The sequence below is a fragment of the Meleagris gallopavo genome, chromosome 4, assembly GCF_905368555.1.
Source record: "Meleagris gallopavo chromosome 4, MGAL_WU_HG_1.1, whole genome shotgun sequence".
Taxonomy (NCBI): Eukaryota; Metazoa; Chordata; class Aves; order Galliformes; family Phasianidae; genus Meleagris; species Meleagris gallopavo.
Genome location: NC_139407.1, coordinates 39,684,174 through 39,712,167, shown reverse-complemented (window position 1 = coordinate 39,712,167; position 27,994 = coordinate 39,684,174). Strand labels below are relative to the sequence as shown.

Sequence of the window (27,994 nt, the reverse complement as noted above, 5' to 3'; positions counted from 1 at the left end):
AGATGAGTTTGTTTTTTTTCATAGGGTCATTCATAGAATACAGTAATCTCTACCTGTTTTCAGACTTACTACTTCAGTAGTCATCTTTTCAATTAAAGTAAGCTCAAATTAAGTTTCTTTAAACCATTTCTGTTCTGTATCATAACCCCCAAGAGGAGTAAAGTTTGACACTTCCTAATAAGCTAGTATTTATTCTAAATAAGTAAGACTTGCATGCATGGAAAGGTTAAGATGAATCAGTTTCTTGAGAGCTAACATTAGAGTGTTTAGGTACATGTAATTTGGGAGCACTGGATCTAGGCTCACTAAAGTGATCATAATTCAAAAATGTAGGTAGCACTGTCCATCTGTGAAGAGCTTCAAGTTTTAAAATGAATGCTCTTGTGAGAAGGATGCAGTGTTTTTGTTTAATTTCACTACAAGACTGAATAGAATATTGTTCAGGATAGCTGCATTTGCTCACCTAGGAAGGTGATTGATGGTATTTTCAGTGTGGTCTCAAATTTCTGAGCCTACTTAAGAAGCCAACTGACTTGCACCACAGTTTGAAAATTTGCAATAGGTTGACTTGAAGCTTTTCATTGCTGAAATATCAATTGCTGTATTTCTAGCAGACTCGAGTGGAAATTAAATTACATATTTACTTTATCAAATATCTACCTATGCCTGTGATTTCTTGCCAGAACGTAATAAGTGACCATGAACCTCATTCTCTCAAACTTGCCAATTGTTTTGTGCTGCATAATGTTGTTATGATGGTGTAATCTGTACTCTTACAGGATACTATGGGAGAAACCTGAGAGTTGTCCATTCTGTGTATTAATAAAATAGCTGCTGCCTTATAGAACAAGAGGCAGTAGACACTTAGATTTGTTTAAATAACTAGTTTTGTACAAAGTATTTAATGTCATTAAACACTGACAACAGCTAACCATTTACCTAAATGTGTTTCAGTAACCCTGAGACTAGACAATAAATGTCTGAAGTGTCTATTTTGAAGTGTTTTTATATGGTACAAAACCAGCAAAGCAAGGAAAGAAAAAATGTGACTCTGTTCAAAGAGGTGCATGAATGTGCCAAGATAGAGCCAGGGAAGCAGGGATAAAAGATGAGGAGTACATATGAATCAGCAGCTTCTGGGTCTCCTGTAAGTCTTGGAATAGGCAGTGTTTTTCATTATCCCTTTCGTGTCCATTTGTAGCTTCACTGTCTTGTTTCAGACTGTCTCTAGCTCAGGAAAACTAATTTTTACTGAGTTGATCAAATTGTGGAAATTTGGAGTAGTAGTTTTTTTCTCTTTGCAAAACTTAAACTGAGCTTAAAACTTCTACTTAATAAAATGATATCTTGTCCTACAGAAAGGCTGAGAAAAAATACTCTATGGGACCCTTAATAAAAGCAAAAAACATTTGGTTTGAACCTAGTAAAGTGGCGCGGATCATCTTTGGTGTATGTAAACTTGTTTCCAAGAAGCTTTACATTTGAGTCTGGAGCTGATGGTTTTACAACTAGTCTCTGCACTGGGGAGGACTAAACAATGCGGTTGAGCTTTCTGGTGAAACTCATAGAGCTTTCAGGCTGTCTGGTTCTTAGTTTTTAGATGTTTTCTGTATGAATCCATTTCCCTCTTAAGAACAGTCAATGGTTTCCACAGTTTTCAGTGAATAGGTTCTAATTAGGTCTCACAAAGTTCTTAAGGAGAATGCGTGCCTTCTCATATTCAGCAAGACATTGTCTTTTTTGGGAACTGAGGTTGTATGGCAAGAGTTTACTTTGCTTAGATGACTTGTTGATATTCTCTACTCCTACAGCTATACTCTCCGCTTCCCCATCTCAGCTACCAGTTAATTGAAAGTGACATCACAGTAATTTATACCAGATCATTTTGTTTCAAGAGTCTATCCCAGCTAGGTGAGCAGGAGTGCAGAGCATATTAGGAAGCTGTGGAACCAACCAGTCTTAGCTATCCAATGCACCTGCTGAACCACTCCATTACCATTTCAAAGTTCCAGAAGCTGCTGAAATTTGAAGACTGCATTTTGATCTCTACAGTATAGCTGCTTGAAGAGTATCACTGCCCTTTACCTGTGGAAGTTTTGTATTCTGCCAGAACTTGTTTGCAGGCATCTAGCTTTGCAACAAAGCCTTTAATAAGCACTTAAATTCCTTTCCATGTAATTCCTTTCCATGGTCATTTCTGCTTCTGCTCATGCCTACGGCTGCCTGGCATTTTCCCAAAAGGCTACAGGATGCCCCGTAAGCCTTCCTGTTTAGAAATAAAGCAGATTCTGATGTCCAGAGAGTTAAATGTGAATTATGACTGAACATGATGATTGTTTTGTGTCCCAGCACTTTTTGTGTGATGCCTTAAATGTAAAAACAACCTAGCTGAAGTCAGTCTGTTGGTATCAATTGTGTGCTAAACTCATTTTTCTTATCCACTGCTAGTACTGAGCCTGTGACAAGCTTAACCACGAGTAGGTGAGGTTTATGACTGCCTGTACTTTTCCCATTTCATTTTTTTCTAAAATGTTTTAAACTAAAGGTAAAAATTACAAAGTCCAGTCACTGCTTTTTTGGTCACTACAATGCTACAGTGTGTGGAGTTCCAGCTGTTGCTATCCCACCCCTTGGTAAAGACTGTGACTTCTTTGGCATGGTCTACTTATGGGATTTTCACTTCTTTTTTTTTAGCCATGTATGATAATAATGGAAATGATACTTGAAAGTATGTGTGTGAATATATCATATAAAAGCAAAAATGACTCATCTATTTTTTCTATTTTTCAGAGTAGAATACTGTTATTTCTAAAAGGTTTCTTTGGATGACTTTCTGTAATTAATCTTGGATTTTGCTTATAGTAGATAGTTTAGAGCAATCTTTTTTTCCTTATGTTTTGTCTATTAATGTTACATTATTGAAGAGTTGAAGCCAACCTTACATCTAAGGTTTGGCATTTTTGGAACTAGAGCTATGTTTTGTTTGAGACTTTTCTTTCTTATGTACAGGGTAGTTATCTTAGTGCATTTCACCCTGAGCCATATAAATATGCAGAAAGTTTGATGACCAATTTAAAGGTGGTACTTTATTTCTGTAGCTTGAATGAAAATAAAGCTTCTGAGGAACTGAATGTCTCGGCTTCTTGACTCTGTATGGGATGTTGAGGAACGTAAATCAAGGATAAATGAATAAGCTGCTGCCTTGAAATACATTCGCTCTTCAGTTTTTTGGAGCTTCTGTGTAGAGAGGGCTTCGCAGCTTGCCTTGCCCACAGCTCAGCCTTGTTCCAAACAATGCATACAGCACGACTAAAAATGCTGCTGACTGCTCTTCCCTTGTTTACCATAGTTTCTCCAGCAGGAAGGAATGGAGACTAAATACACTTGTTTGGGTGGTACCAGCTAGCAGAACATTGCAGCTGATCTTAAGTTGGAGACAATACCTGCAATCTTCAGGAAAGGTTTTAGTTTGAGTGTGGGCAATCCATGAGGGGCTGTAAAAGGCCCTTGCCCTGTAGGCATATAATTGCACAGCTGTTCACTTAATACTGAAGATTTTCTTGGGATACAAGTGTAGATGTTTAACTCTGCTGCTGTAAATTCATTTGATTACAGTTTTCTTGTGTTTGTGAAGTGGCAGTATTACGTAGGCAGGAAATGGTGAGTATTAACTTCAAGAAGTGGAAAATGCTGCTTTAAGGCTTCCCTGGACCCGATGAATTCATTCTTGGGTTCATTCCCTAAAGCAAGGTAGAAACGTCTGCAAGCTGGAATCTGGGAACACATGCTTTCCAAATTTTGGAAGTTTTTAAAGTAATACAAGGCCTCTCAAATCTTAGAAGTCATCAACAGAGATGCACACAAACTGGGGACAGCAAGGAAGAGTGAAGGATAAGGCCAGAACTAAGGTTTTCTCAGGCCATGAGAGTTGTTCAAAGGTATATTGGGAAGAAGTGAAAATTCAAACAGATTTGAGCACTCACACGTTTACCTGGGAAGCGATGTTATTTCAAGATCAACTCTGCTGCAAGGAACTAGTATCCCTTCTCTTTAAATGCTCTCGTGTAGTTAATGTTTCTTACTGCTTTGGAGTCAATATATACACGTGTGCAGGAACATTTAAGTATTACAGAATTGTAGGGGTTGGAAGGGACCTACGGGGATTGAGTCCAGTCCCCCTGCTCAAGCAGATTCCCAGCAGTAGGTTGTACTGTACTGCACAAGGCTGCAGAAGTAGCCCTAAATCCTCAAAATCATGGTCACTTCACCTTGTTAATGTGACTGCTTCAGATTCCAATGAAGATGAAAGGTGTGAAATCTCTACACTGGGAATTACTAATGCATTGGAGTTTGTAATAGTGGTGAATACGAGTCAAAAGCCACCACAGCAATAACTGAGGGATATGAGTTTTTCAATATTTAGATACAAACAATATGTTAAAGAGTAGATGGTTCTTTCACATTTTTGTGAAATGTGGAGCTGGGTGTAAGCTTTTGCCGTGTATGCTGTCTGTTACATGCTGTAAGCTGCAGGATTGAGGTGAGGTTTTCAGCTCTGCCCTCTAAGGTCGTGTACTCTAACTGGGCTCATTATAGTGCAAGAATGTGCTCTTGTGTCTGATCCACCTGATGTTATTGCACTAAACCTGTCACCTGTGGGGTTTTTTTTGATGTTGTGATACAATCCAGGACAAGTATTCATGTGAAATACCAGGTCTGCTGCCAGAACATGATTAATTCTGAACAGAACACAACTCCAACAGCCTTTTCTCAGTTACACTCTTGCAGCTACATTTCAGTCACACTGAAGCATATGATTTAGGGTCATCTCTAATAAAATTTATCTGAGGCAACTTAGTCCTACTCCATTTTTATAATTTCTATTCATTTACACAACAGACTTGGCTTTCCTGAAGTCCTCACGCTTTCACTGTAACATAGGTGAGCTTCAGCTGTAGCCTGGTATGTTTTATAACCGTCCCCAGCTAGTTGTACTGGCAGCAGTGGAGCGCTAAAACCTTTGAGCAGCCTTGGTGAATGCACCTGCATGCAGGCTGGGTGCAGTTAAACTTGGTCTGGTGGTTAGTATACTTGCTGGAAAAAGTAGGGAAACCAAACTTCATGGGGCCTGGTGTGTATATTTAAGGGGTTTTCCAAAGCTGAGCTGCAGCAATGTGGAGAATGCACGTAATTGTAACAGTCTTTCAACAGTGCTCAGGAAAATCTAGGGAAGAGAGAGTCCGGCAACAGATAAAAGAAGCAGAAGCTCATGTGAGCATACCAAAGGGTAATGAAACTATGACTCAGCTGCGCCTGCGCTGCTGGGGGAGTGGAACAGCTCCTGCTGGATCTAAGAGATAACCCAAAGGCTGTTAGAATCTGTAGGTTTTGTCCTGTTTGACCGTACAATATGGGCAGCACGAGGGGAGCTCTGTGCAATGTTCCTTTATGCTAGCCAGAGCACCAAGCTTTCCCAGGTGGTCTGCTGGACTAGAAGGCAGCTGCTGGGCTGCATGCAATACAGTCCTTTGCTGGATATGAAATTCCAAAACAACTCAGAAGCATAGCCTGTGTGAGCTGTTCCATACCTCGTAATGGCATGAGAGCACGGGTGACTCATTCTGCAGATTTTGTGCCAGAGGACTTGGCAAGCAAGCATCTTCTCAGCATTCATTGCAGCAAGGAAACCAGTGTTAACGATGGTCACAAAGACAAACGAAAGGCAGCCGAGCCACAGCATTCCCTTGGGCAGATGCTGAGCCTGGAATCAGACATGATAAAGGAGGAACAAGTTTTACAACTCCTCATCAGCTAGCATCAAATCCTGTCATTAGGCAGCTGCTCTATAAGGTGACTGTTGAGCACACAACAACTTTATCATTCCTTATCTTTATGCAATGTTCCAGGTTGCTCTGATCCACCCCATGCTTCTCCTTCACTGAAGCAGACCAATTGATTCACTGAATGGGGCAGTTCAGATTTTCCAGGTTATAGTCTCAACCTCTCCCTTGAGCCTGAGACCATTGACTGTGAAGATCTTTAAACTGCAAAAGTCTATAGAAGGGGACATGAGCATGCAGTTCTGTGCACTGAGGTCCCCGTGGAAACATGAATCCTCAATCAGAAGAGGAAAGGCCTCTGGCCTCTGGACAGACCGTGACTGTCATGAGGCCCATGTACTTCTAAGGTGTTGGTAAATGGTTCTTCGGTGATATGAAAGTAGGAAATACAGGACAAAAGCATGAGTTCCCTTAAGGTCTGGCTGGTCTAAGGCCGTCCAGTCTTTGTGTCAGCGTGCAGAATGTTGGAGTAGAAAATGCAACTACTGCTGCTACTGAGCATTTTGTTTTGCCACCTGTAAGACCTCATGATTTATTTGTTTGTTGGCAAACACCAGTGAACGCTGATGACTGAGTTGTTTTCCAGTAATTCCCGCCCTGTGACTTCAAGTTCTTTTACCCCGTCCTTATCTCCTTTTTCACCCACGCAGAAAACAGTGACAGCTTAAAAAACTCCATTTCTCTTTTTTCCTTTCAGCAAAGTTTTATTTTTTGTGCTTTGTCATGAAGCACTTCACATGGGTGGTCCACGGGGATCTAGATCTTGTTGTAGAGGCCCAGAGAAGGGATGGGGATATGGTGGTACAGATTAAAAATTTCTTTGGGTAAAGGAAAGAGGCAGAAATGAGGAAGCACAAGAAGGGTGAAGTGCTCCCTCTGGGAGATAATGTGCTAGTGGCACAGGTTATTCCTGCTGCAGGCCAGCTGGGCTGCAGTCTCCCTGGGCTTTGGGTGCCCTTCCTCTCCTGCACAAAGTGCAGAGCTGAAGAAGCGTGGCCACATTTCCCTGCAGCTGCAGACCACAACTGAGGGCTATGAGAGCTCATCCAGGTGCACCTATCACCTTAGATTTGCTCTGGAGAGGCTGAGCAGCTGGGCCTGCTCCCACCTATTTCCTGGCTTATGTACTTGGATATTAATTCAAATACCTAAAGGAGCACATTTTCCAGCTGCTGGACAGCAGTTATTATCTGCCCTCCAGCAGTAATGAAGTATTAACACAGAAAGTTTTGGGCAGTAAGTGCACAAATGCAGGTAGCTGTTCTGCACTACGGCAACAAGCAGCACATCCCCATAGCAGCCCTGCTGATAAGCTCAGGTGAAGCAAGCGACAGGCCAGCAGCAACTTGCCTTTTCCCACCACTTGGCATCATGTTCATCTGCCACATGTGCAGGGTCACACAGAACATGCCCTGTGCTTAGATCTGCCTGAGAAAGAGGGACTTGAGAAATGTTTGGAAAAATCAATAGACTTCAGACAGGGGCATGAGGTGCCTTTTGCACTGAGGGCTTTTGATGGCTTGTTCCTCTTTATCTAGTGGCATGAAATGTGCAAAAGGAAAGTAACTTGCAGAGAATGTTCTTGTACCTCGCTGCAGTCCAAAGTACAGGCAATGCCATACGTACAGCAGCTCCTTACAGCCATTTTGGTTAGAAAGGTAACTCTTCAGTCATGGTAGGTTCAGACAGCGTCTCTGTCAGTGCAGTCTTCAGAATTCCATCTGATGTAGCTGTTGCTCTCCATTCAGTTCAGGAGGACAAAGCTGTGATATTTTTGTTTACATTTTTAATTATTATCTATCAATTGTGGTAGAAGTGGAAAGAATGAATTATATTTACATGTAATTCAGGCAGCAGCTGACAAGCAATTTTCTTTCATTAAATTAATGTTTGCATAGACTAGGATGTCACTAAAGATGGTAAGCTTTAGTCTTCTCCATGAGGTGAAATCAGGGCCTGTTTACCCCTTAGAGATTTTTTTTTAATTATTTTAAATATCCTTCCAAGCACAGGTTTTTCATTATTGCAAGTAAAGCTACAAAAATGATGCTTTATTACCTAGAACATTTCATGCAGAAAATTACTTTTCTGACTCAGCTGAGAACGCTGCCATTTGCCTTCCTTATATTCTTGACCATGGTTATGTTAAGGGGCTGAGAACTAAAATGTCCTGCTATCTGCTGACTTGATTCTAATGCTTATAACTCAGACTTAACCAGAGTTGTTTCCTGCTTCCAACAGTGGCTAAAGACAGATGAACAAAAACAGCTTAAGAAATGAAAGATCACACTACAGATCTTTCTCAACTTCTGGCAATAAAAGCCACCTGGACCATCCTATGTAGTAGCTGCTGGTTGATCTGCCTCCACTATCTTGGCCAGTCCCTTTCTGAACAGCTTTATAGAATTAGTCTCAGATGTCCTTATAACAGCTGGATTTCCAGTATTATGATGCCTCTCAAGAAAGCAGTGACATTTACACATCCTCCACAGCAGCTTTCTACAAACAAGCCTGTCTGTCCCAGGTTGAGCCTTCCTTCCAATTTACTTTGCTGGTAGATGTGCCACTTTACTAAAGAAGGCATATATATATATATATATATATATATATATACACACACACATATATATTTTTTTTAACTATGCCCTCTACTGGTTCTGTTTACAGCTCAATGTGAATCACATCTTCATTTGGGTTGTTCAATTGCTGAGTACTGAAAATCTGGTTAACTTAATTTCCTCCATCTAAGACCATACAGATCACGTATCATGATATATAAGTAAGAGTAGCATAATTTAGTAGACTGTACCTTAAATATAGTGGAATGACAGAAATAGAAAACCAGATTTTGGATTAGTAGGAGCCGTTTTTCTGGTCAGCAGCAGCACTTCAGCAAACAGCACCAGTTACCCCATCTTGTATCCACCTCAGCTCGTGAAGAGGACTGCATTCGTGTCAAATACCAGCCTTGCTTTTTTGACCCCAGTAAAGGGTGGAACATGAAGTCCAGATTTCTCTGGGTAGAGCTTTCCGTAGTTACTGTCTTCACTTTTTTGCCTCTATAAGTCCTCTTTCAATTAAAAATAAATTCAAATGGCAAATGAAATACATTTGCATATCTGCAAAGGAGCCATGCCTTCTGTGCTTCTGCCTGCAGCGTTAGCTATTTTCAAACACCCCTCCAGGGTTCTCAATTAGTTTCAGAACCTTGTGACCTAATGAATGAAACAGCCATAAACAAAGCTAGTCTTACTTCATCATAACAGGCATTTTGCCAGGGAACACCAGGGCTCACTGGCTCTGCTCTGCTGTCAAATCAGAGGAGCAATCTAATGGGGCTCCAGCAGTCTTCTTCCAGAGCTCAGCCTCTGTCCTTCATCTGAGGGGGAGTGGGTGGGGAAGGAGGAAGAGGGGAAAAAAAAAAGGAAAAAAAAAAAAAAAAGCAAAACACTACAGGTGTTTGAGGTAGCTGCAGTAGCTCTTTCTTATAAAGTTGGCTTTCAAAGGAATAAATGCTTCTAGCTGGACCTTGTTTTTAGCTAATGTCTGCAATGCAAAAGAAAGCTGAAGTGAGAGCAATGGGTGAGGATGCTTTGATCTTTATTTTTTGCTTTTTTACCTCACAAATTAACATTTTGTCTATCCTGGTTGACAATGCTTGGACTAAGAAATCTGAAAAAGAAAAAAAAAAAAGTGGATTCAAAAGAGTGAAGGATGGATCCACTTAAGAGGAAGGTATTTTTGTTTATTTTTGTTTGATTGTTTTGATTGTTCCAGAATAAATTAATTAATGGTGGATATCCAAGAAGGAAGGAACTGCTAAGCAGTGCAGGGGAGGAAGAAGGCCACAGTTGAACTTTCCGGGATTTATATTTTCTCGCTAAACGAAATGTCTTATTGGGAGAAGTATCATATTGTCTACTCTGAACTCCTTCCTGAAAGTTGAGCACAAGCAGTAAAACTCCCAATGAATTTCCTATTGTTAGGACCTAAAATACCGATAATGAAAAATTTTGACACCATGAGAAAAGGATAGAAGACAATGAGCATCCACCCATGCAGGAGATAAGGCCACCCCAGCTCAGTGCGCTCCGGGCCTGCTGCGAAGCTGTGTGGCCCGTGGGTGTACGTCCTTCCTGGTACAGCAGGTGGGGCCCTGGCTTTTTGACTCTGTGCTTAATGCCTTACCCGAACCATCTGAGCTGTCGCCCTGCTGCCAGATACTATCGATGGCGTGAACAAATTCTCACTGTCTTCAGGAATTGCTCTCATTTCTTTTTGTTGCTTTACGATTTTCCTTAAGTTTAATTAGTCCTTGCATTGGCTGCTATTGCTTTGAAGGGACTCTGGGAAGACATACACTACACTACTGAAATGCAGGTGTAATGTGTGTGATTGAGCTTGTAATTGTCCTTGCTACCAGTCAGGTTAAAACATGCCCATGCGAGGCCAGTGGGACATGAAGTCACAATGGGTATTTCCCTAAGCAATAGTTTATGGTATCCATCCCAGGATGGCCCTCTGCAAGTACGTATCTGCCAGGATGTGGCCTTGTGGAAAAAATGACACAGCAATGTATCTGCGAAATCTTTGGATGGGTTTCCCTAACAGGAGAAGGATGTGTTTCCTGTTCTCTGACTCTGTGGGTATACGCTTGGTGAGAGATGTGTTATTGCTTATGATGGCTCATATTCTATCCAGTACAGAACAGTTTGTGCTTTAATGTGAGTTATGCAGAACTAAGCACTTCCTGGTATCAGTCAGTTGCTTCATCCTATCAGCTCTTGCTAGAACTACAGCTGGGTTGCCCCCACCTACCCTGAACCAGTTACCTCACTGTATGTGGGGTAACTCAAGCTACCCTTTTTCTCACTTCCAGAGGCTCACACCATGCTCGTGTCTCTGGACAGCCTATGAACATGCAGTGGGTAATGGACCTGATCTGCAGCTTCTGTCAGGTACTATTACCTTATGAAGTACAGGTTTCAGACTCACTTGGCTGCCTGACACTGCCAGGTTTCCCTTTAGATGCACTCATTGGACCGGACTCTAACGTTACTGTTTGGCTTGCATTACTGTTTCAAGTAAGGGTTAGTCCCTTCCTAGAGCAGGGCACATGCTATATGTCAGAGAGAGCTTAAGACAGCCAGATAATGTGACCAGCCTGCAGCTCTGCAGGCAGTTCTGTGGTCCCTGCTGATAACAACGCAGCTGCACTGAGGATGAGAAGGTGTGAAAGTCTGCAGGGAAGCGTGGCTCTGGGGGCAGCCCCATCCACTCTGAATTAAAGAAATACTGCCTAAAGGAAACCACTTCGAAACTTATGAACCTTAACAAGACCCTCTTACTGATGATGGAGTCTATTTGCAGTAGATTCCTTCTCTTGTCACTCCATGACGTGAAGCTTCAGATGTTCACGCGTACTCGTGATCTCATTCTCATCAGAACCACTGGTTTGGCTTGCAAGCCTGCAAGGACAATCCTTGGCTCTGTGCCAAAAACTTAATGCTATCAAGCTTGTTACAGACCCATCTGGGTGATACTTATCAAATAGTTCCTCTAAAAGTTCTTTCCTGTTCTAGAACAGGTTTTTACACCCCTGTGTGAGGCACCAGGACTGAGCGCAGCTTGAGCCACAGAGCTCCTGGTCCCATTAACTCTATTCAATCTATTTCAGCAACTGATTTTAAACCTTCCAGGATTGGCATAAGATTTTTCACTTAGGGGTTATGTAAATCTATGAGGCTGTGCTGGTGCCATTTTCTAGTACTTGTGGTAGTTAAACATTTTACTGTAGATCAAATTTGAAGGGATTCAAGAGTGCCATTCAACCTTGTACAAATGGGCAAAGACCAGAAAAAAGAAGAGGCTGAATGGAGGATCTGAGCCTAAGGAGGAAACAGTTCAGCACAGGTCAAACAGAGAATTGCTGTATGTTCTGCAAATATTTGCCACAATGGAGCATGGGAGGATATCAAAACACTCTGAAAATCTGAGGGATTGCCATCTGCAGAAGGAGAATCAGAATGCAGGTATTACTCTTTTCTCTCTGGTCTTGTTGTCAGAGGGCCAAATAGGCAACAGCTGCAGATAAAGCTGCATCCTTCCTCAAGTTCCCTGCCTACAAGGATGTGGACAACCTCCTCACATTGCCCTCACTTCAGTTCAGCTCTGCTCCTCACATCAAATTGTTTTAGGAGACCTGCAGACCATTCTTGCATGCTCTTGTCTTTTCCAGTGTAATTTTTACAGGAGGAATGAATAGGTTTTGTTCAATATGACTTTGAAGTCTTCTGCCTCTGAAGTAGCTTCAGCCTGTTTGAGACTTGGGTGGCGGCGGCGGCGGCAGCAGCAGCAGCAGGGAACTGCTCAGCTTCAAGAACAGCTGGGGCTGTTGCGTGACCCAATGAAGAGTGTGAACATATTTAGTTCCCTGTGTGGCAGAATGCCATGTACTAATGGAGATAGAAGATAGGTATGTGGGAGGGAGGTCTGACTCAGTTAATATATCTAAAAGTGAAGAAATGGGACTTGGGGTCAAAGTACATGTCTTGCAAATGGCTTGATGCAGTCAGCATGACATATATTGCTGAACCTTTGTTTTCTGATGTCACAAGTGTCTGAGTTTCCACGGTTCTCTTTTGGCTGCTGCTCCTGCTTTTGAAATTTACTGCTTTGGACACTCAGGGATATTTTATTCAGTGTGCATGTGGGTTAGTTGCAGGAGGGGAGTGTTGATAGCACACAGCTGACCACACTTTGCTAAGAGCTTTAGTGCACTTGCTTTTAAGCTCCTGGCTACAGAGATAGTTGGAAGAAAAAGGATAAAACTGGACATCTCTCATCAACTCCTCTGATTTGTGATTTTCTTTTTTCTTCTGTTTTCCTCCAATTTACTCCTTTTCTCTGTTATATAAGGGGAAACACTGACATTTTCCCTTTAAATTTAGACAGCAGTCATAGATTAAGCTTGCTAAGAAATAATCAGGTTTCACTGGTTTAAAATTAACCAAAACAGCATAAGAATGTTTGTTTTCTCTCAGCTGGTGGCAGAAGAGCTCAGAAGGTGCCCAGAGCAGGTAACTCTGGAGCAGATGTGTGTGTCACGGTGAGGAGAGAAATGCCCTGCTGCAAGCTGTCTCCATTGCTAAAGGCACAATGTCTTGTCTACTCAGAATAAGTTTTTCTGGCCCAGCTTCCCAGCTGCCAGAATGGGACAGGTGAAGGCTGGGCTGCATGGGAATGGAGATAGAGAGAGAGATCATCCTATTTGGGATGGGGAGAAGGCCAGTAACAGTGTGTCCTGTGCTACCATCCATCATCCTCTACTTGCTCCCCAGCAACTGCCCCATCAATTCTCCCATTCCCTCTACTATGTTAACACCAGAGCTGCTCATTTTGGCTTGTGAATGGAACAGATTGGGGATTTTAAGACTCTGCCCAGTGCAGTGGGTAAAGAAGAGGCCTCTACTGTCTTCCTTTCCATTACTTCCTTACTAACTTGTTGGAACTTCTGTGCTTCTGGCGGAGGGTGTTACAGGCAGAATGAGTGTTAGTTGGTCTGCTCACCCTGACCCCACACATGGAGAGAAGATGTGTATGTTACGTGGCCTGATCCTCTCCTTCTCAGCAAGGCCTTTCAGCTTCATGTAACCATGCTCCCTCCATCTCCCACGGGCTTGAAGAGCCGGTGAAGGGAGGCTGGAACCCCAGCTGCATGTCCTGCAGCTGCTCTGTGGGGCTGCTTCATTGTGTGCCTAGCACTATTTGCCCTTACCTCTTCTCCTCTAATGAAATTTTGTTTTCTTTTTGTATTTATCTGGGATTGTCTTCAACACACCTAGTGGCTGAGCCTCATAGTGCAACTTTAGTGTGTGTCTGCAGGTTTGGGTCACGTTGGTTTTGTGTTCGGTTTTCTTTTCCTCTTTTTCTTTTCCTTTGGCAGAACAGCAGTTAAAGTTTTCCCTTTCCCATTACTGAGGGGGCTGGCTCAATCATTTCCTCCTGAAATCACAGCTGAGACCCATTCTCTGTGCTAAACCAGTAGCTGTGTAGTAGTTCACAGAATAGCATAGGGCTGTGCCTAAAGGGCAAGATTCTCAGTTTCTTCTGTTGGCCAAGCCATCCTCAGAGGTGTAGTTTAAGGCTAAGAACCTTCATGGGGTGTGGAAATGTCTGCATATGAAGCTTCTTTTGAATCTCCTTTTAGACAACATATAAGAGAATGCTATTTTCCTTTTCTAGCGTTAGGGGGAGCACAGCTGTTAAGAGTCTGTGTTTAAAAAAACAGAAGATACAAGCAGAGAAAGTCCAATCCCGGTTAGTTTGATTTAAATGCTCTTTTATATATTTTATGGTCTTATATATATTATGGTCTGCTTATAATCCCTATGCCAAACAAACCGAGCTCCTGCAGATTTAGGACATTGCTCTCAGAGACATCAAAGAGGATGTGTGAAGCTGGACAGTCTGTGCGTGCTCTCATCACCCGAGTTACATTTGCCAAGAAGCAAACATAACTGAGTGGCATGATCAGCTGTTGAAACTTTGCTTGCATCCCAGCACTAGCCATTCAGGATTGCTGTTTTACTACTGGGACTGTCACTGAGATATTGCATCTTACAGTCTACATTCCTGTCAGAAGTTCCAGTGCTATAATGGGTGATGGTGTGTTGGGCCTTGGCTACAAAGGAAAATATTCTTCTATTCTAGCCCAATGGCTCTGCAAATGGGTTTTGGTTTGTACTTTGGTGGAAGCATTGCTCGGTAGGCTGCATGGTAAAATTTCTCCTTTCCCAGCCAAAATAAAAGAAACTCCTATTGATATGCTCAGAGCTGAGATTTTGTGTGTGATCAAGTCCTTAGGGCTACACAATTACTCTGCCACTATCTCTGCTGCTTTGTGTGTACTTCCTGCACTCATAAAAAGTACCTTATTGATCAGTCCTTCTCAGAACCACAGGGATGCTTTCTGGATGCTCTATGAACAAGGCTAGCAGAATCAGTCCCTGAGAGTACTGACAATACCACATAACAACATTTAGGCCAAATGTTCTCAAGGAAATTTTATTCTGTGCATTTTTCTTTGAATCAGAGCATGTTTTCACATGGTTACATTGATTGATTGTTTGGCTGATTCACCTAGATTCAACACCTAAAAATAGTTTGTTAAAAATTGTATAAGCTCAGACTCAAGGCAGCTCTCTGCAATTTCTTTGGAGGCCAGAAGTCCAAGCTGGGGCTTGTTGCTTTGTGACAGAGCAGAGCCCATGCTCTGAGAGCTGCAAGTGGCCTGCCAGCCTTGTTACTGACAAGACAAAGCGTAGCAGATGGGTTCAGCTATTCCTAGCATTGGGTTCGGATGGTTCTTGTTGGTATTACTGGTTTAGTTCTATGGGGTTTGCAGGACTGTGTCAGCATCCACGTATTTCAACCTAGCCTGTTTTGCACACATTTAATTGACTTCTTTAGGAATATACCGATGCTAATATTGCCAAGAGAAGTGAAGGGTAAAGTGAGTAAGAAGGATTTCTTCCAAGATGGATAGACATGCACAGGTGACATGCAATAGTACCACTGGCTGCAGGAGGATGATACCAGGAAGACAAACTGTAGCTGTTATGTGTGGGTTTTGGTGATATTAGTCAGGAGGAAGTTTCTGTGAGAATTCTGGTGCTAGTAAGTGCTTCCAGAAGTCAGAAGAAGTGGCAGAGAGCTGGAAAGGAACTAGAGAGGGAAAAGACCTGGGAAGGGAAGAAGACCAAGAATGAAAAATCTTACACCAGTGGGAAGGGATACTTCCTTTAAGATTTTATTATTTTTTTTTCTAGTTCAAAAGGATGACAGGAGCATGAGACAAACTGTTATTTATGTAAAGGGGAAGAGACACATATGGGGACATCTGTTTTAAGGAGCTGCTTCAAAAATAACCATGGGAGAGGAGTGTGTTTGCAGAGTGTAGCTGGCAACCTACAAAGCAGTATAAAGTATGACAGCAGTAGTGCTCCAAGTGCAGACAGCCCCATATTCATTGAATATCCAAAATACACAACAGAGGAAAACAGATTTGGATACTACTGTAATTCCAAACAAAAACAAACAAAAAACAAACAAACAAACAAAAAAACCCAGCTATTATTTGCTCAAGTAAGCAGACTGGGAGGATTTGAAGGAGGATGCTCACACTTAGCTTTATGCCCTAGCCTGTCACTGACTGCTGAAGCCATGAACAGGCAGCTGCTGCTGGCCTCTGGGTTCAGCTTCAGACTTGGCTGTTGATTTACTGGAGTCATAGAATCATTAAGGTTGGAAAAGACTTTTAAGATCATGTAGTACAATGATCACCCCACCACCATCATGCCTACTAAACCATGTCCCAAAGTGCCACATCTACTCTTGAATGCCTCCAGGGATAGTGATTCCATCACTTCCCTGGACAGCCTGTTCCAATGCATTACATTCTTTCTGAGAACAAATTTTTCCTAATCTCCACCCTAAACCTCCCTTGTTGCAACTTGAGGCCATTACCTCTCATTCTGTCACCAGTTACCTGGGGGAAGAGGCAACCTTCACCTCACTACAATCTTTCAGGTAGTTGTAGAGAGTGATAAGGTCTCCTCTGAGCCTCCTCTTCTCCAGACTAAACAATCCCAGCTCCCTCAGCCAATCCTCAAAGGACGTGTGTTCCAGATCCTTCATTAGCTTTGTTGCCCTTCATTGGACATAAAGAAAGTCCATCAAAGCCCACCTGTCATCTTCACTTCCTAGAGGATAAGAAAGAAAGGAACGTGGCTTTTCTGTTCCTTTCTCACCTTCTAACATCTGTGGCTACAGACAACCCTGAAAGTGTGGTGAAGCAGAATACATCACAAATATCAAGTAAGTAAAGTACTTGCATCTCATAACTGGGTAATCAGATATCTAGCTTTGTATTTACTGAAGGTCAATAGACAGTGAAAGAAATGGCATTTTAATGTTCAGGATGCATGGGTTATCCCACTGGATGCCCATTCTCTGTGCTTAAGTGTGCTTCTTATCAGACCCTGCAGAACTTGCAGCTGACTGGTTTCAAGCGGATGTGGGCTTCTAAGCACAGATCATTTCTGAAATCAGAGTTCTGGCGCTGCTTCCCTTGGAGTATTTCATGTATTCTGTTCTGATATGTCTTCAGGTATTGCCAAGCTTTTTCTATGAGTTTGTAACTATATGGAAAATACAAAAGAGTTCAGTCTCAACAGAATTTGTTAGGTAACTTTTATCCTAGTTTGAACGGAGCGTATGGCTTTCTCTGTGTAGCTGTTCCATTGCTTCCTTCTTGTTTCATGACAACCAATTGGCTTACAATTCTCTTTTCCTTGTATGAAGTGGGACCTGTGAGCATTGTATCATTCTGCTGTGCACACCCTCTAGACATGCTGCTGTAACCTCTAAGTGCAGATGTTCTTCAGATATCTAGTCGCTAGAGCAGTGAAAAAGATAATGCTGACTGCAGACTATTAAAGTCTTCCTTGCTTCAGTCCAGCAAGAGTTGACATTGTGTTTGATGTGGTTTTTGCTGCCAATTTTTCTCCGAACTCTTCGTGGATGAAAAACTTAATGTAATCCAGCAGTGTGCTCTTGTAGCTCAGGAAACAAATGGTATCCTGGGCTCCAACAGAAGAGGGGTGACCAGCAGGGACAGGGAGGTAATTGTTCCTCTCTACTCTGTCCTTGTGAGGCCCCATCTTGAGTACTGTGTCCAGGTCTGGAGACCCCAGTACAAGAAAGACAGGGAGCTGTTGGAGAGGGTCCAGAGGAGAGCCACTCAGAGGGCTGGAGCACCTCCTTTACAAAGACAGGCTGAGGGAGCTGGGCTTGCTCAGCCTGGAGAAGAGAAGGCTGCGGGGTTGAGGGAGGGAAGACTTAAGTTGGATACCAGGGGGGAAGTTCTTTACCAAGACAGTGGTGAGGTGCTGGAACAGGCTGCCCAAAGAGGTTGTGGATGCCCCAACCCTGGAGGTGTTCAAGGCCAGGTTGGATGGGGTCCTTGACAGCCTGGTCTATTATTAGATATAGAGGCTGGTGGCCCTGCATGTGGCAGGGGGGTTGGAGCTTGATGATCTTTACGACCATTTCCAACCCAAGCCATTCTATGATTCAATGAATTTAGCTGCTAGTTCTGATCTATTCACTTCCTAGACACCTTATTACAGTGGAGTTCTGCAGCTATGAAAATTTGGGAACAGTTAGATGAAATGTCACTTTCTCATTCTACAGAGTACTTGCCTGTGAGCATGCCCGTGGAAGGTTTCAATGTGTTGCAAAGCAGTGCCACTTACCACTAGATGGCTGGACCTCCTCTTTGTCCTGCTCTCAATTTTCTGAAGCTGATAATGCTTAAAGCAGAACAATGGACTTTTTGTAAACTCTCTTGCCACTCCCCTTATAACTTAACGTTTCTAACAGTGCATGCTTTTAGCAAATTTACTTTTAAGACGAATAGTTCAAGCTTTTCAAACATACTGAGAGCTGTGTTAATTTCTAAGAAAGTGATGAACATTATACAAGGCAAAAACAAAGCAGCAGCAGCTCCCTGTTGCTGTTCTTTTTGCATTTCAGTAGACATATAAAACAAATTTCACAGAGTCTTTTATTTCACAGGTGCATGCATGAGTGTGACACATTTTACAGTTAATCTTTCAGACTGGGATAGAGCACAATATACTCCTGAGAAGTCATGACTTAGCCACGTATCTTAGCCTGGTGGACTTGGTGAGGCACCATTTGCAAAGCTTTGAGAGATGTGACTTATGGTCATTCTGATTTTGCTCAGGAGTGATATTTCTGTCCCAAAATAGCTTTCCTTGCCTAAATAAAAAATATTTTACTTATAAGTTAATACTTCTGGGTGGAAAAACATGAACTTCCCTGATGATTGTAGACTGATACAATGCACAGAGCAAGCAGGACTACCCTGAAAGTCATATAAGACAAAACGATAAAGTATACATCTGTGCCATGGCTTTACAATTTTTGTTATTGGTATTTCACATCATAACATCATGTTGTGCAGTGGGAGTTAATGTTGATGCTTCAGCTAATGCTGAAGTTCTGTGGATTATTGATATTTCCAGGTACCTGGTCTCAGAAGAGAAGAACTCCATCTCCCAGAAGATTTTCACTGTTCCCTTTCTTTTTTTCTGTTTAGAGAGAAAGATAAAACTGCTTGTGAGTAATGAGACGCCCCTTCTTTTACCGCTTGTCTCTGCGGTTGTGTGCTCCCTAGCCATCTCGCCTTCAGCATTAGAGAAAGGCCTTCGGTTTTGCACACCCTCTCTCTTTTTACTTATCAGCTTCTACTCCAATTCTATTGTATCATATTGTGTTATCTTGCATTCCACTATCATATTTAGAAAATTAGTTTTCTCCCTTGGCTTGTTGCCGCAGTTTTGTTTTTAGGCCCGTCTCCCTACCTTCTCCCCTTTTTTCCTTCCTCCTCTCCTGGGGTGCAGGTCAGTGAGTCCCTCTGCGCCACTGGTCACAGAACTGAGTGGCTGAACCAACCCTAAACCACTGACAATTTGTTTATTGAAGATGTTACTGCTTTTTTTTCCTTCCCTTATCAGTCTCTTTGCATTTTCTGATCCATTCCTTTTAATTTACTGGGTCTGCATAATGAGCTCATAGATATTTGCATCCTCGAGTTAAAAACAACAGCGAGATACATCTTAAAACTAAGATTCCTTTAGTGGTCAACATACAATGTAATAGCAAGACAACTTGCAGAAGCAAGGACAGATGCAGTCCCTGCCTCTACTCTAAGTGACTGATACATCAAACTTGGAAATGTTGGGGCTCTTTAACAGTTATGAGAAAGGCTAAGGAAGATGGACTAAAAGATAGGTGGTACATGAAAAAGTATGGTAGAGATGGATCCAGAAGTACATCTGGGGTAGGATTTCTTCTCTTTTTATAATAGGTTCAGGTTCAGGTTTCAGTCACTTGCAGTTCAATTTCCTTAAAAGACTAAAACAGCAAAATAGCTGATGGTATAATTACTGCAGCAAAGAGAAGCAGGAAATTAAAATGAGCTCCACCCATGCCAACTCAGAGATTAACACAGAGAAGCATACAGCAAACTACAAGACGATGAAAAATAAGACTTTTCAAAAGCAATATTGGTGGCTCCTATTTTTTTCTCATTCACTTGAAAGTTTCTGATCTTGTAAATGTAATGAGAGAATAAAAAATGCCTGAAAATTCCCACTTACTAGATTTGCAAACAAATAAATTAGATACTTTCCTGAAGCATCTTCACTTTAAAGGTGTCCAAAGGGTAATGTGTACAGGCTTTTTATTATAAAGTGTTGACTTTGAAAATATTCTAGGAACAAAATCTGGCTTACTGGCCCCCTAGACTCTCAAAATACTGCAGTTCCCAAGTAAGTATGGGAATCGTGGCTAGCCTGAGCCCTATCTTTTGCTGCTTGATCCTGTCACAAACAGTATGTTGCCACTGAGAACACAGCACTATCTGCAAAAGATGTAGCATTACCAGCGCATGGTCTGTTCCTCCCACGACACTGTGGAAAAGAAAAAGCTCTTAATAACACAGCAAGGTCTTGTAAAGACTATAGTACTACTATTTTAGGCCTTCTGGAAATGTTTTTAAAAATGTGCATAATTTATCTTGTTCTTAAGAATGTCCTAGTAATTTGTGGTATGAAAAGTGTGGTATTTGCTGTGGTGTCTTTCTGTTATATCTGAGAAATCAAGAGCATTAATAGTCAAGGTACAGGAAACAGTGGTATCTTTGATCCTACTGTGTAGTAACTGTTGACAGATGTGAATAGAGATGCATAAGAAGAACTGGACACAAAATTATGAGGAAATCATATTAAATGTATCAGTCACCTTCCTTTAGGATTATCAGCTCACTCACAGAATCCAGAAGCATCCTAATACATGATTGGAGGCCCTAGATATGCTCTGTCATACAGTCTGAAAGGCAGGAGTCACCAATGTCACAACAAAGATGAAGGACCTTTTGCACCACTATTGCCATAGGTGAGATGGGCAAACATGCTCTTGCTAGAGACTGGCTCACTCAAGCACCTTGTTCCTTGAGGGTTTTGCGTCCATATTCTGCTTTGAAGGTGCTGGCTCTACAATGATACAGAGCCCTATCACAGTATAGCATCTCTACATCTATTTGAATCAGAAAACAATGAAAAATTGCCTTGATTTAAAATAAGAACTTGTTGTATAGATGGCTTTTTCCACTGCTCTCAGCAAGGAGATTTAAGGCTGTCTGAGCTGAGGGCTGGGTGCTGAATTCCTGGCTGAATCAGCGAAACATCTTCTTCAACATGTTTTAGCTCCATTCTTTGTGAACCCAAATCTAAAAACTTTTTTAGAAGATAGGTTCCAAGATGAACTGGTCTGCTAGCTTCCTCTCCCACCACTCTGACTGCAACTTGCATTTATGGCCTTCAGCAACCACGTTTGCTCTCTCATCTAACCTTCTGCTCCCACTGCGTGACCTTCTGACAGATTTACAGATCTGCCTGGAAAGAGATGCAAGATTGATTCCTGAAGGATTGCTCATCTGGACAGCTCTCATTCAAGCCCTCAGGTAAGAAAAATATCTGCACAAGAAGATGGATGGGGGAAGCTCATTTGGCTTAGGGCTGTGTTAAGAAACCCTTGCGGGGAAATGCATTCAAAGATTACTAAAAATGGTGGATTTACAGAAAACCTTACCACCACTCAGCGGAAATCCTCACTGTCCTGAGTGCTGTTACGGAGTAAATACTGTATGTTAAACCTGAGCTGTGAAGAGAGGGTGTCCTGTGTTATTTGCTGAAGAATGGCTGAGAGCAATTCAGAGGGCGTTAAACAGCCAAAAGGACCTTAACTCACAAAAAAGGCTCCATCAGAGGATAAATATCAGTTACATTTCTGGACAGAACATCTGAAAGAATTACACCAAAACCGTCAGAAACAGACAAGCAAATGCTTCTGTTGAGGAAGCGAACAGTTCCCAGATTTGCAGTTTATTCAGTGCCTTAGCAATTCAAAATGAAAAGGATAAATTTGGCGCTTGCTGGAGTCCACATTTATCTCTGTATTAATGATAGTGGCCCTGTAACACAAATAATGAAGGTGCAGGGCATTGCCTACATAGTAATTGCAGCCACTACTAATTCAGGACTGCAGATGTGAGACTCTTTTGTACAATAATATATATGTTTTTATCTCATTACATCCTGTCACTGTCCTGCATGCAAAATTATAAGAAGTAAATAATAGTAAATGCTCTTTGAGAGCTTGTTTGGCTTTAAGAGATAGGTGCTTGGAATCATCTTCAGTCACTGTATGATAGCGAGACATGGATCAAGCACATCAGACCTTTCCTGCCTCAGTATTGTGCAGACTCGTCAGGGGAAGTGTTAAGAAGGCATGCAGTAAAAATCTCCAGAGCTAGGGCTTGCTGAGGCACTGCACTAGAGGCAGATTTGCGCTTCCGAGCATTTGCCCCAAGCAGTGATACTGTGCAGCTGCAGCCCTGCTCCTGTTTGCTCCTTAGCCTTTACCTGCATGAGGGCGGAAGCATGCCACCTCTTCCTCTCAAAAGCAGCAGAGGTGTCAGCTTGAGATTCCTGGCAAAACACCCAAAACAAGACAAACCCTCCATACCTACTCCTTTTGCTTCCAAGAAAGAAAAAGCAGGGTGCATTATTCTTCCCTACTGTTTGATAGTAGCATCTCTGGCACTAATGATCTTCATATTTCATTTTGCAGATGTTTGCTCCAAAGGGACTTCTGAGGCTGTATCTTGTCTTTCTGTTTTGACTGCTGCAAGACTTGTCTGGGCTCATCTTGAGCAAGCCACCTTGCAGACTGCAAGCAGTAGAGCTCAGCTGGGTGGATCTTGTGATCATTGCTGGAGTTCCCTTCAAGAAATTTGCATTCTAGTTAGTAGCTCTCCTCATCTTTCTTCCAAAACCTGTCAAATTTTAGAGGGAACTGCTGTGAGTAGAATCTGCAGTTCCTTTATATGATTATTTTTACTGTGAGAACAGAAGAAATAATAGAACTTTACACGAGAAGTATAGCCTTTGGAAAAAGAACATTAAGGCTTAGATACATATTGTCTTGAGAAAATAATATTGTGTGTAATGTGTTTGATTACTGGTTATTATTTGATATGCCCTAACTTCAGCTTCTGGCCTCTCACTCTGTAGATGTATCGACGCACAGTGCTTTGTGACTCAGTCTAACAACAATGCTTTTGTTACCAAATTATAACGATACTGGATTGATCCTGCAAGAGGATATTATTATTCAGTAGTCAGAGGCTAAGTTTCAAGATGAAAAAGCGGCTTGATACTCACCAAAAAGCCACTAACTAGTGTAGCTTTAATGACTGTTAGTTAATACCTGCACTTGTGAAAGAACTGAAAAGATTTGTTTTATTCTTGTAGAAAACTGAAGCCATATTCACAACTGGAATAAGGCACACAAATTCACTGAAGCCAGCACAGCTTGTTTCAGCACCTGAGTCCGGTCCCGTGAAATCCTTTTCTCAGAACTTTTAAGTCTAAAAAGCCCTCCCTCTTTAGAAGTCGGACAGGTGCTAAGCAGAAAACAAAGTGTTTTTTGTGTTTGCAACAGTACTAAATGAATACAAATAGTATCACAGGCGGGGATGATAAACAGATTGAAAAGTATTTTGATGTAGGTAGTACCTCTAACTCCATAAATCCCGTATTCCAGAAAGCTCTATGGCTTCTTTGTGGAAAAAATATTGCTACTGTATAAATTTCATCTAAAATGAGGTATCCAGAAAATAACTAGACTTAGGGACACTGACATCTAACTTTTCCTAGACCACAACTCTTTATCTTCCTAAATGTGGCACAAGGTGAGATTGGTAATGTGATAACTCACGGAACTTCCATCTTTAATAGGCTACTTAGCCATATCTCATCTCAAGTCACTCAGACTTGCGTTTCTTTTACCCTGAAAAATATCTAAAAATTCAGAGATCAACAAACGGGGAGACGCAAAAACAAAAGAGCAGGATTTAAGAAATGACCAAATTGAGAAATTGGGATGAGAGCTTTTTACTTCAAGTAAGAATTTCAAACTCTATGGTTATTCCCCTTCTAAGATATTTATCAAACTTCCTGCACTTGCCAGCATCAGTCTTGGTCAGCCTTTGGTCAGAAGTCTGTTGATTTCTGTTGACTTATGGGCAGAGAATGTAATTAATCATTCAGATAGGACCTTTTCTCTCAGTAGTAAGTCAAAACATTGCAGAGTGTTGTGAAGCACTGGGCTTCTAGAAACATTACTTTGTCACTGAAATACTCTCCCTTAGTTCTCCTGTAACTAGGTAGATGAATTATAAAGCAACAGAATTTGAATAACTGTCTCACCATATTGGAAGGAAAGGTAATATTACCTACTCACTTCTGCTGAGTATTGCCTCAGGCTTTTGTACCAAAACATCACACTAGAACTCAGTGTTGTCTAGTAACTAACAATGAATTTAAAGTGTTGCCACAGTCAATCATGCTCAGTTTCCAGACCTAGGTCACCAAAGCAGGTAAAAAAGGATCCACAAGTGATGACTCAAAGCCAAATAATTTTTTTTTTTTTTAAATTCCTGTTTGTTTAGGACAGAAGATAAAATGTGTTTATAAACCAGAGAGGCTGTTGCAGGTGCAGTGGACTCTGTTCCAGCTGGCACTGTGAAAGAATCAATTACCTCTATCAAAGCTGTTCTGCTGCCTTTGCTGTCTAGTTGCTCATTTCTGAGGCTGCACGGGAACCCTACACACACAGTGAATTAAAAAGACCAGAGCTCTGTGTTCAATACCCTCTTCAAGTGTACAATTTAACCATTAATACTACAAGCCCTAATTCTTCTTAATCTGATCAAATGGTGGGAAAACATGAAAAGCTTTTGAGTTTGAAATGACCTGGCAACGGTGATGCTATTCTCAATTGAGAATGCAAATGAAGCCATGTAATATGGTGCTATAATTGAGAAAGGTTGCATTTTTTTAAGTGGTTGATCAGGAATGGATGGATTGGTAGGCAAACTATCAAAGACTGTTATTGAATACAGAGTAATAAATATTATTCTGCAATATTTTCCTGTTGCCTGTGAAGCATTACAATGCTAAAGGGTGCCAACATGCGGTGTTAGTAGGGTGTTGTGACAGCGATATTATCAATGTTTGTACAGGTTGTCACCAATACTTGAAATGACTTGTAAAAACAGCACCTTAATAATAATACCCTGTTACCATTACCATGCTGTAGATGGAAATGTGCTTTCAGTCTTTGGTACACAATCTATATATTACTTATTACTTTTCTATGTTCTTCCCATGGATGGTCTTGCAAAAGACAGTGTTAACAACACTTTAACAGCATGTACAATCACATCATTTATATGGTAAGCTATACGGTTATCTTCACGTTATAAGTTGTTTTTCTTTTTTTTTTTTTTTTTTTGCCTTCATTTCTTACTTACCACCAAACACCCCGTTAATTTTCATGGATGCATTTCAGCAAATGCTTTTTCTCCCCAACATCTGCTACACCTGATGGAAATGTTTTCCTCCCTCAAAAAACACACATGGTCAGGGCTCCAAAACCAGCATGAGCTGATCTTGAACCAAAGACTATAGTCGTTCTAAAAATATCATACTTTTGAAGACTGTTATCTTACAGTCTGGTAGAAATGGAAGACATAATTTACTATTACAAAGAAGTCTTCCATCTTTTCAATTAAAAGTATTGCACTTATCATTGCTGGGCCAGGAAACTCTGAAGACTTGTAAGACTGAAACGATGATATCCTTCAGCCAGGAAATGCTATTATGCTGTTAATGCTAGGCTGCATGTACACGGAATCCCAAGTAGCACATGAATACAACGCTACAGCTGGCAGATACCAGTGTCGGTGTATGTTCAGTAGGAGCTGTAGAAAACGCTGTAAAATAGTTCCTCTTGTGTTCCTGTGCATGTAGCACACACAAATTCAGGTGGGAGGTGATCTGAAGACATCTGTTTAGAACAAGCTGCACACAGTGCAATTAGGGCTGTGCACCCTCTCATCACGGCAGCCAGCCTACGCAGGCCGTTTGTGGCACGGCTCCTGCAGCACGCTGCGGAGCGCTCTGCTCGCAGCCTCGCAGCCTCGCTGTTCCCTCGCTGCACCCAGCTGCCAGGGGACTGCCGGATCAGTGAGTTTTGCCTATTCATTTGCCCTTTGCCAAGGGTTTGGTTGACCTTTAAAAATGGGAAATCCTCCATCTCCGACCTAAAAGTCCGCCACGAAGCCACGCGTTCTCCTTATTACTGCTGACCACGGGCGCTAAGTGAGAGGGCATTCACCTCAGCGCTGTCAGGAGCGCCCCCCACCACCCTCCCTCCGTCCTCACTCCGACTCGGGACCGCGCCGACCCCGACCCGCGACACGGCGCAGGCCGCTCCCCGCAGCAGGCAGACCCCGGCGGCTTAGCCCCCCACAGGCACCCCGCCGACGGGACACCCGCCGCGAGGAGCGGGCGCTTCAAGCGGGACGGCCGCGAAGCCTGATTGGCTCGGCGCGCCGTCAATCATCCCGCCGGCGCTCGCGACTGCGGGCCTCGTCCCTATCCGCTCCCCACTGCCGCGGGGCGGGGCTCACGCGGCGGCCCTCGCCGCTGTGGGGGCGGGGGAGGGAGCGTTGTGCAAGCGGGCGCTTGTGAGCCCCGCGCCTCTGCCCAGGCACCTCCCGCCGGTCCCCTTCTCCCCGCTGCGAGCAGCCGGGGCCTCCCCCATGCGGGAGAGGAGAAGGCGGGAGCTGCTGGCCGGCCATCCCCGGCGCCCGGCAAGCCGGAGCCGAGCCGCCGCCGCGCCGCTTCTGCCGCATCTCCCCGCGGCGCGCTGAGCTCTGCCCGTCGCGCCGCCCCCTCCCTCAGTCTTTCCACCCCCCACCCCGCTGCCCGTTTTATGTTTTTTTCTTTTCTTTTTTTTTTTTTTTTTCTTTCACCTCCTCACCTTTGGTTTTCATCCTGGCCGCGAGCAAAGTGTCTTCATGAGCACAGAGGATGTCCGGGAAGCACTACAAGGGGCCTGAAGTCAGTTGTTGCATCAAATATTTCATCTTCGGCTTCAATGTCATCTTCTGGGTGAGTGGGCGCAACCCCTCGGCCTCGCACCGCGGAGGTCGCGGCGGCTGCGGGGCGCCCGAGCGCGGCTGGCGCGTGACAGTTGGGCGCGAGGCGGGCTGGGGGGGGGGGGCGAGGCCCTCCGCGCCCCTCACGGCTAACGGCTAACGGCGTGCCCGCGGCTCGTGCCGCTCCTCGGCCCTCCGAACGGCTTTTGTTGTAGGTGCCGAGGGGCTTTCTTGCTTCCCCCTCCCCCCCTTTTTTTTTTTTTTCTTTCCCTCGCCCCCCTTCCCCCAAGCCCCCAACTGCTTTGTGGTGGGGGAGCAGCCAGGCACGCAGGCCTGGGGAAGGGATGGATCCGTGGGGATATCGGTACTAAGATATATACACGCTCAACGCAAGAAATCAAAGCCTCAAGTTCTGCGAGAGGTGCCGTTGGCAGGAACGGTTACACAATGCCGAGCTGTGCGTGGAACGGCGTTATTCTGCTCAGCCATCAACACGGAGCGGTACCGGGAGGGGGGCAGCGGCTCAGCCGCCCGGCCCTGGGGGACGCTGCGCGCACCACAGCCCCGTGGTGCCCCGTTCCAGCACAGGGCATGGAGCAGCAGAGCCGTATGGTGGGATGGAACCCGCATAGGTTAGCGTTTCTAGCATCTTCTCAGTGTGTTGGCTCTGAAGGAGAAGCAGCTTCTTTTGGGTGTAAATTCCAAATTTTGGAACCACAGTATGAAGATGTGAACGATTGATCTTGTGTGTGCATGGACGATGAGTTCTTAGCACTGTGTAGAATATGAAACTTGGGTGAAGGCTCTTATGTGTGCAATCCCCTCTTTTCATGAGGCATTCCATTTAGCAGTAGCAAATGTGCATGAACTCCAGCAGGGTGAATGCCTTTCTAAGGAAAAATGAGAATATGTTGGGTACATATTTGAGATGGTGGCTTCTTTGGATTAGAAAGGTGGTTTGGGTAATTAAAAAAACAAACAAACAAAAAAGACC

The 27,994-nt window shown here is 43.0% G+C and overlaps 1 protein-coding gene and 1 long non-coding RNA gene across 3 annotated transcripts in view; one reads left to right on the top strand and one right to left on the bottom strand.

Annotated features, from left to right (window-relative positions):
- Positions 1-6: 6 nt before the first annotated feature.
- On the bottom strand, positions 7-27,018 carry LOC104910728 (uncharacterized). 2 transcript variants are annotated; one of them, XR_014883067.1, is made up of 4 exons: positions 26,883-27,018; positions 18,957-19,018; positions 18,158-18,214; positions 7-5,761 (listed from the first exon to the last, which is right to left on the bottom strand). It is a non-coding gene; the product is annotated as an uncharacterized LOC104910728 (long non-coding RNA). The 2 variants fall into 2 exon arrangements; XR_014883066.1 differs by lacking the exon at positions 18,158-18,214.
- Positions 26,868-27,994, top strand: part of TSPAN5 (tetraspanin 5) — an 82,515-nt gene continuing 81,388 nt past the window's right edge. The window contains exon 1 of the mRNA XM_085222944.1: positions 26,868-27,013. Within this exon, the coding sequence (XP_085079070.1) occupies positions 26,933-27,013 (81 nt within the window). The 5' untranslated portion in view covers positions 26,868-26,932. The remainder of the gene's footprint in view (positions 27,014-27,994) is intronic.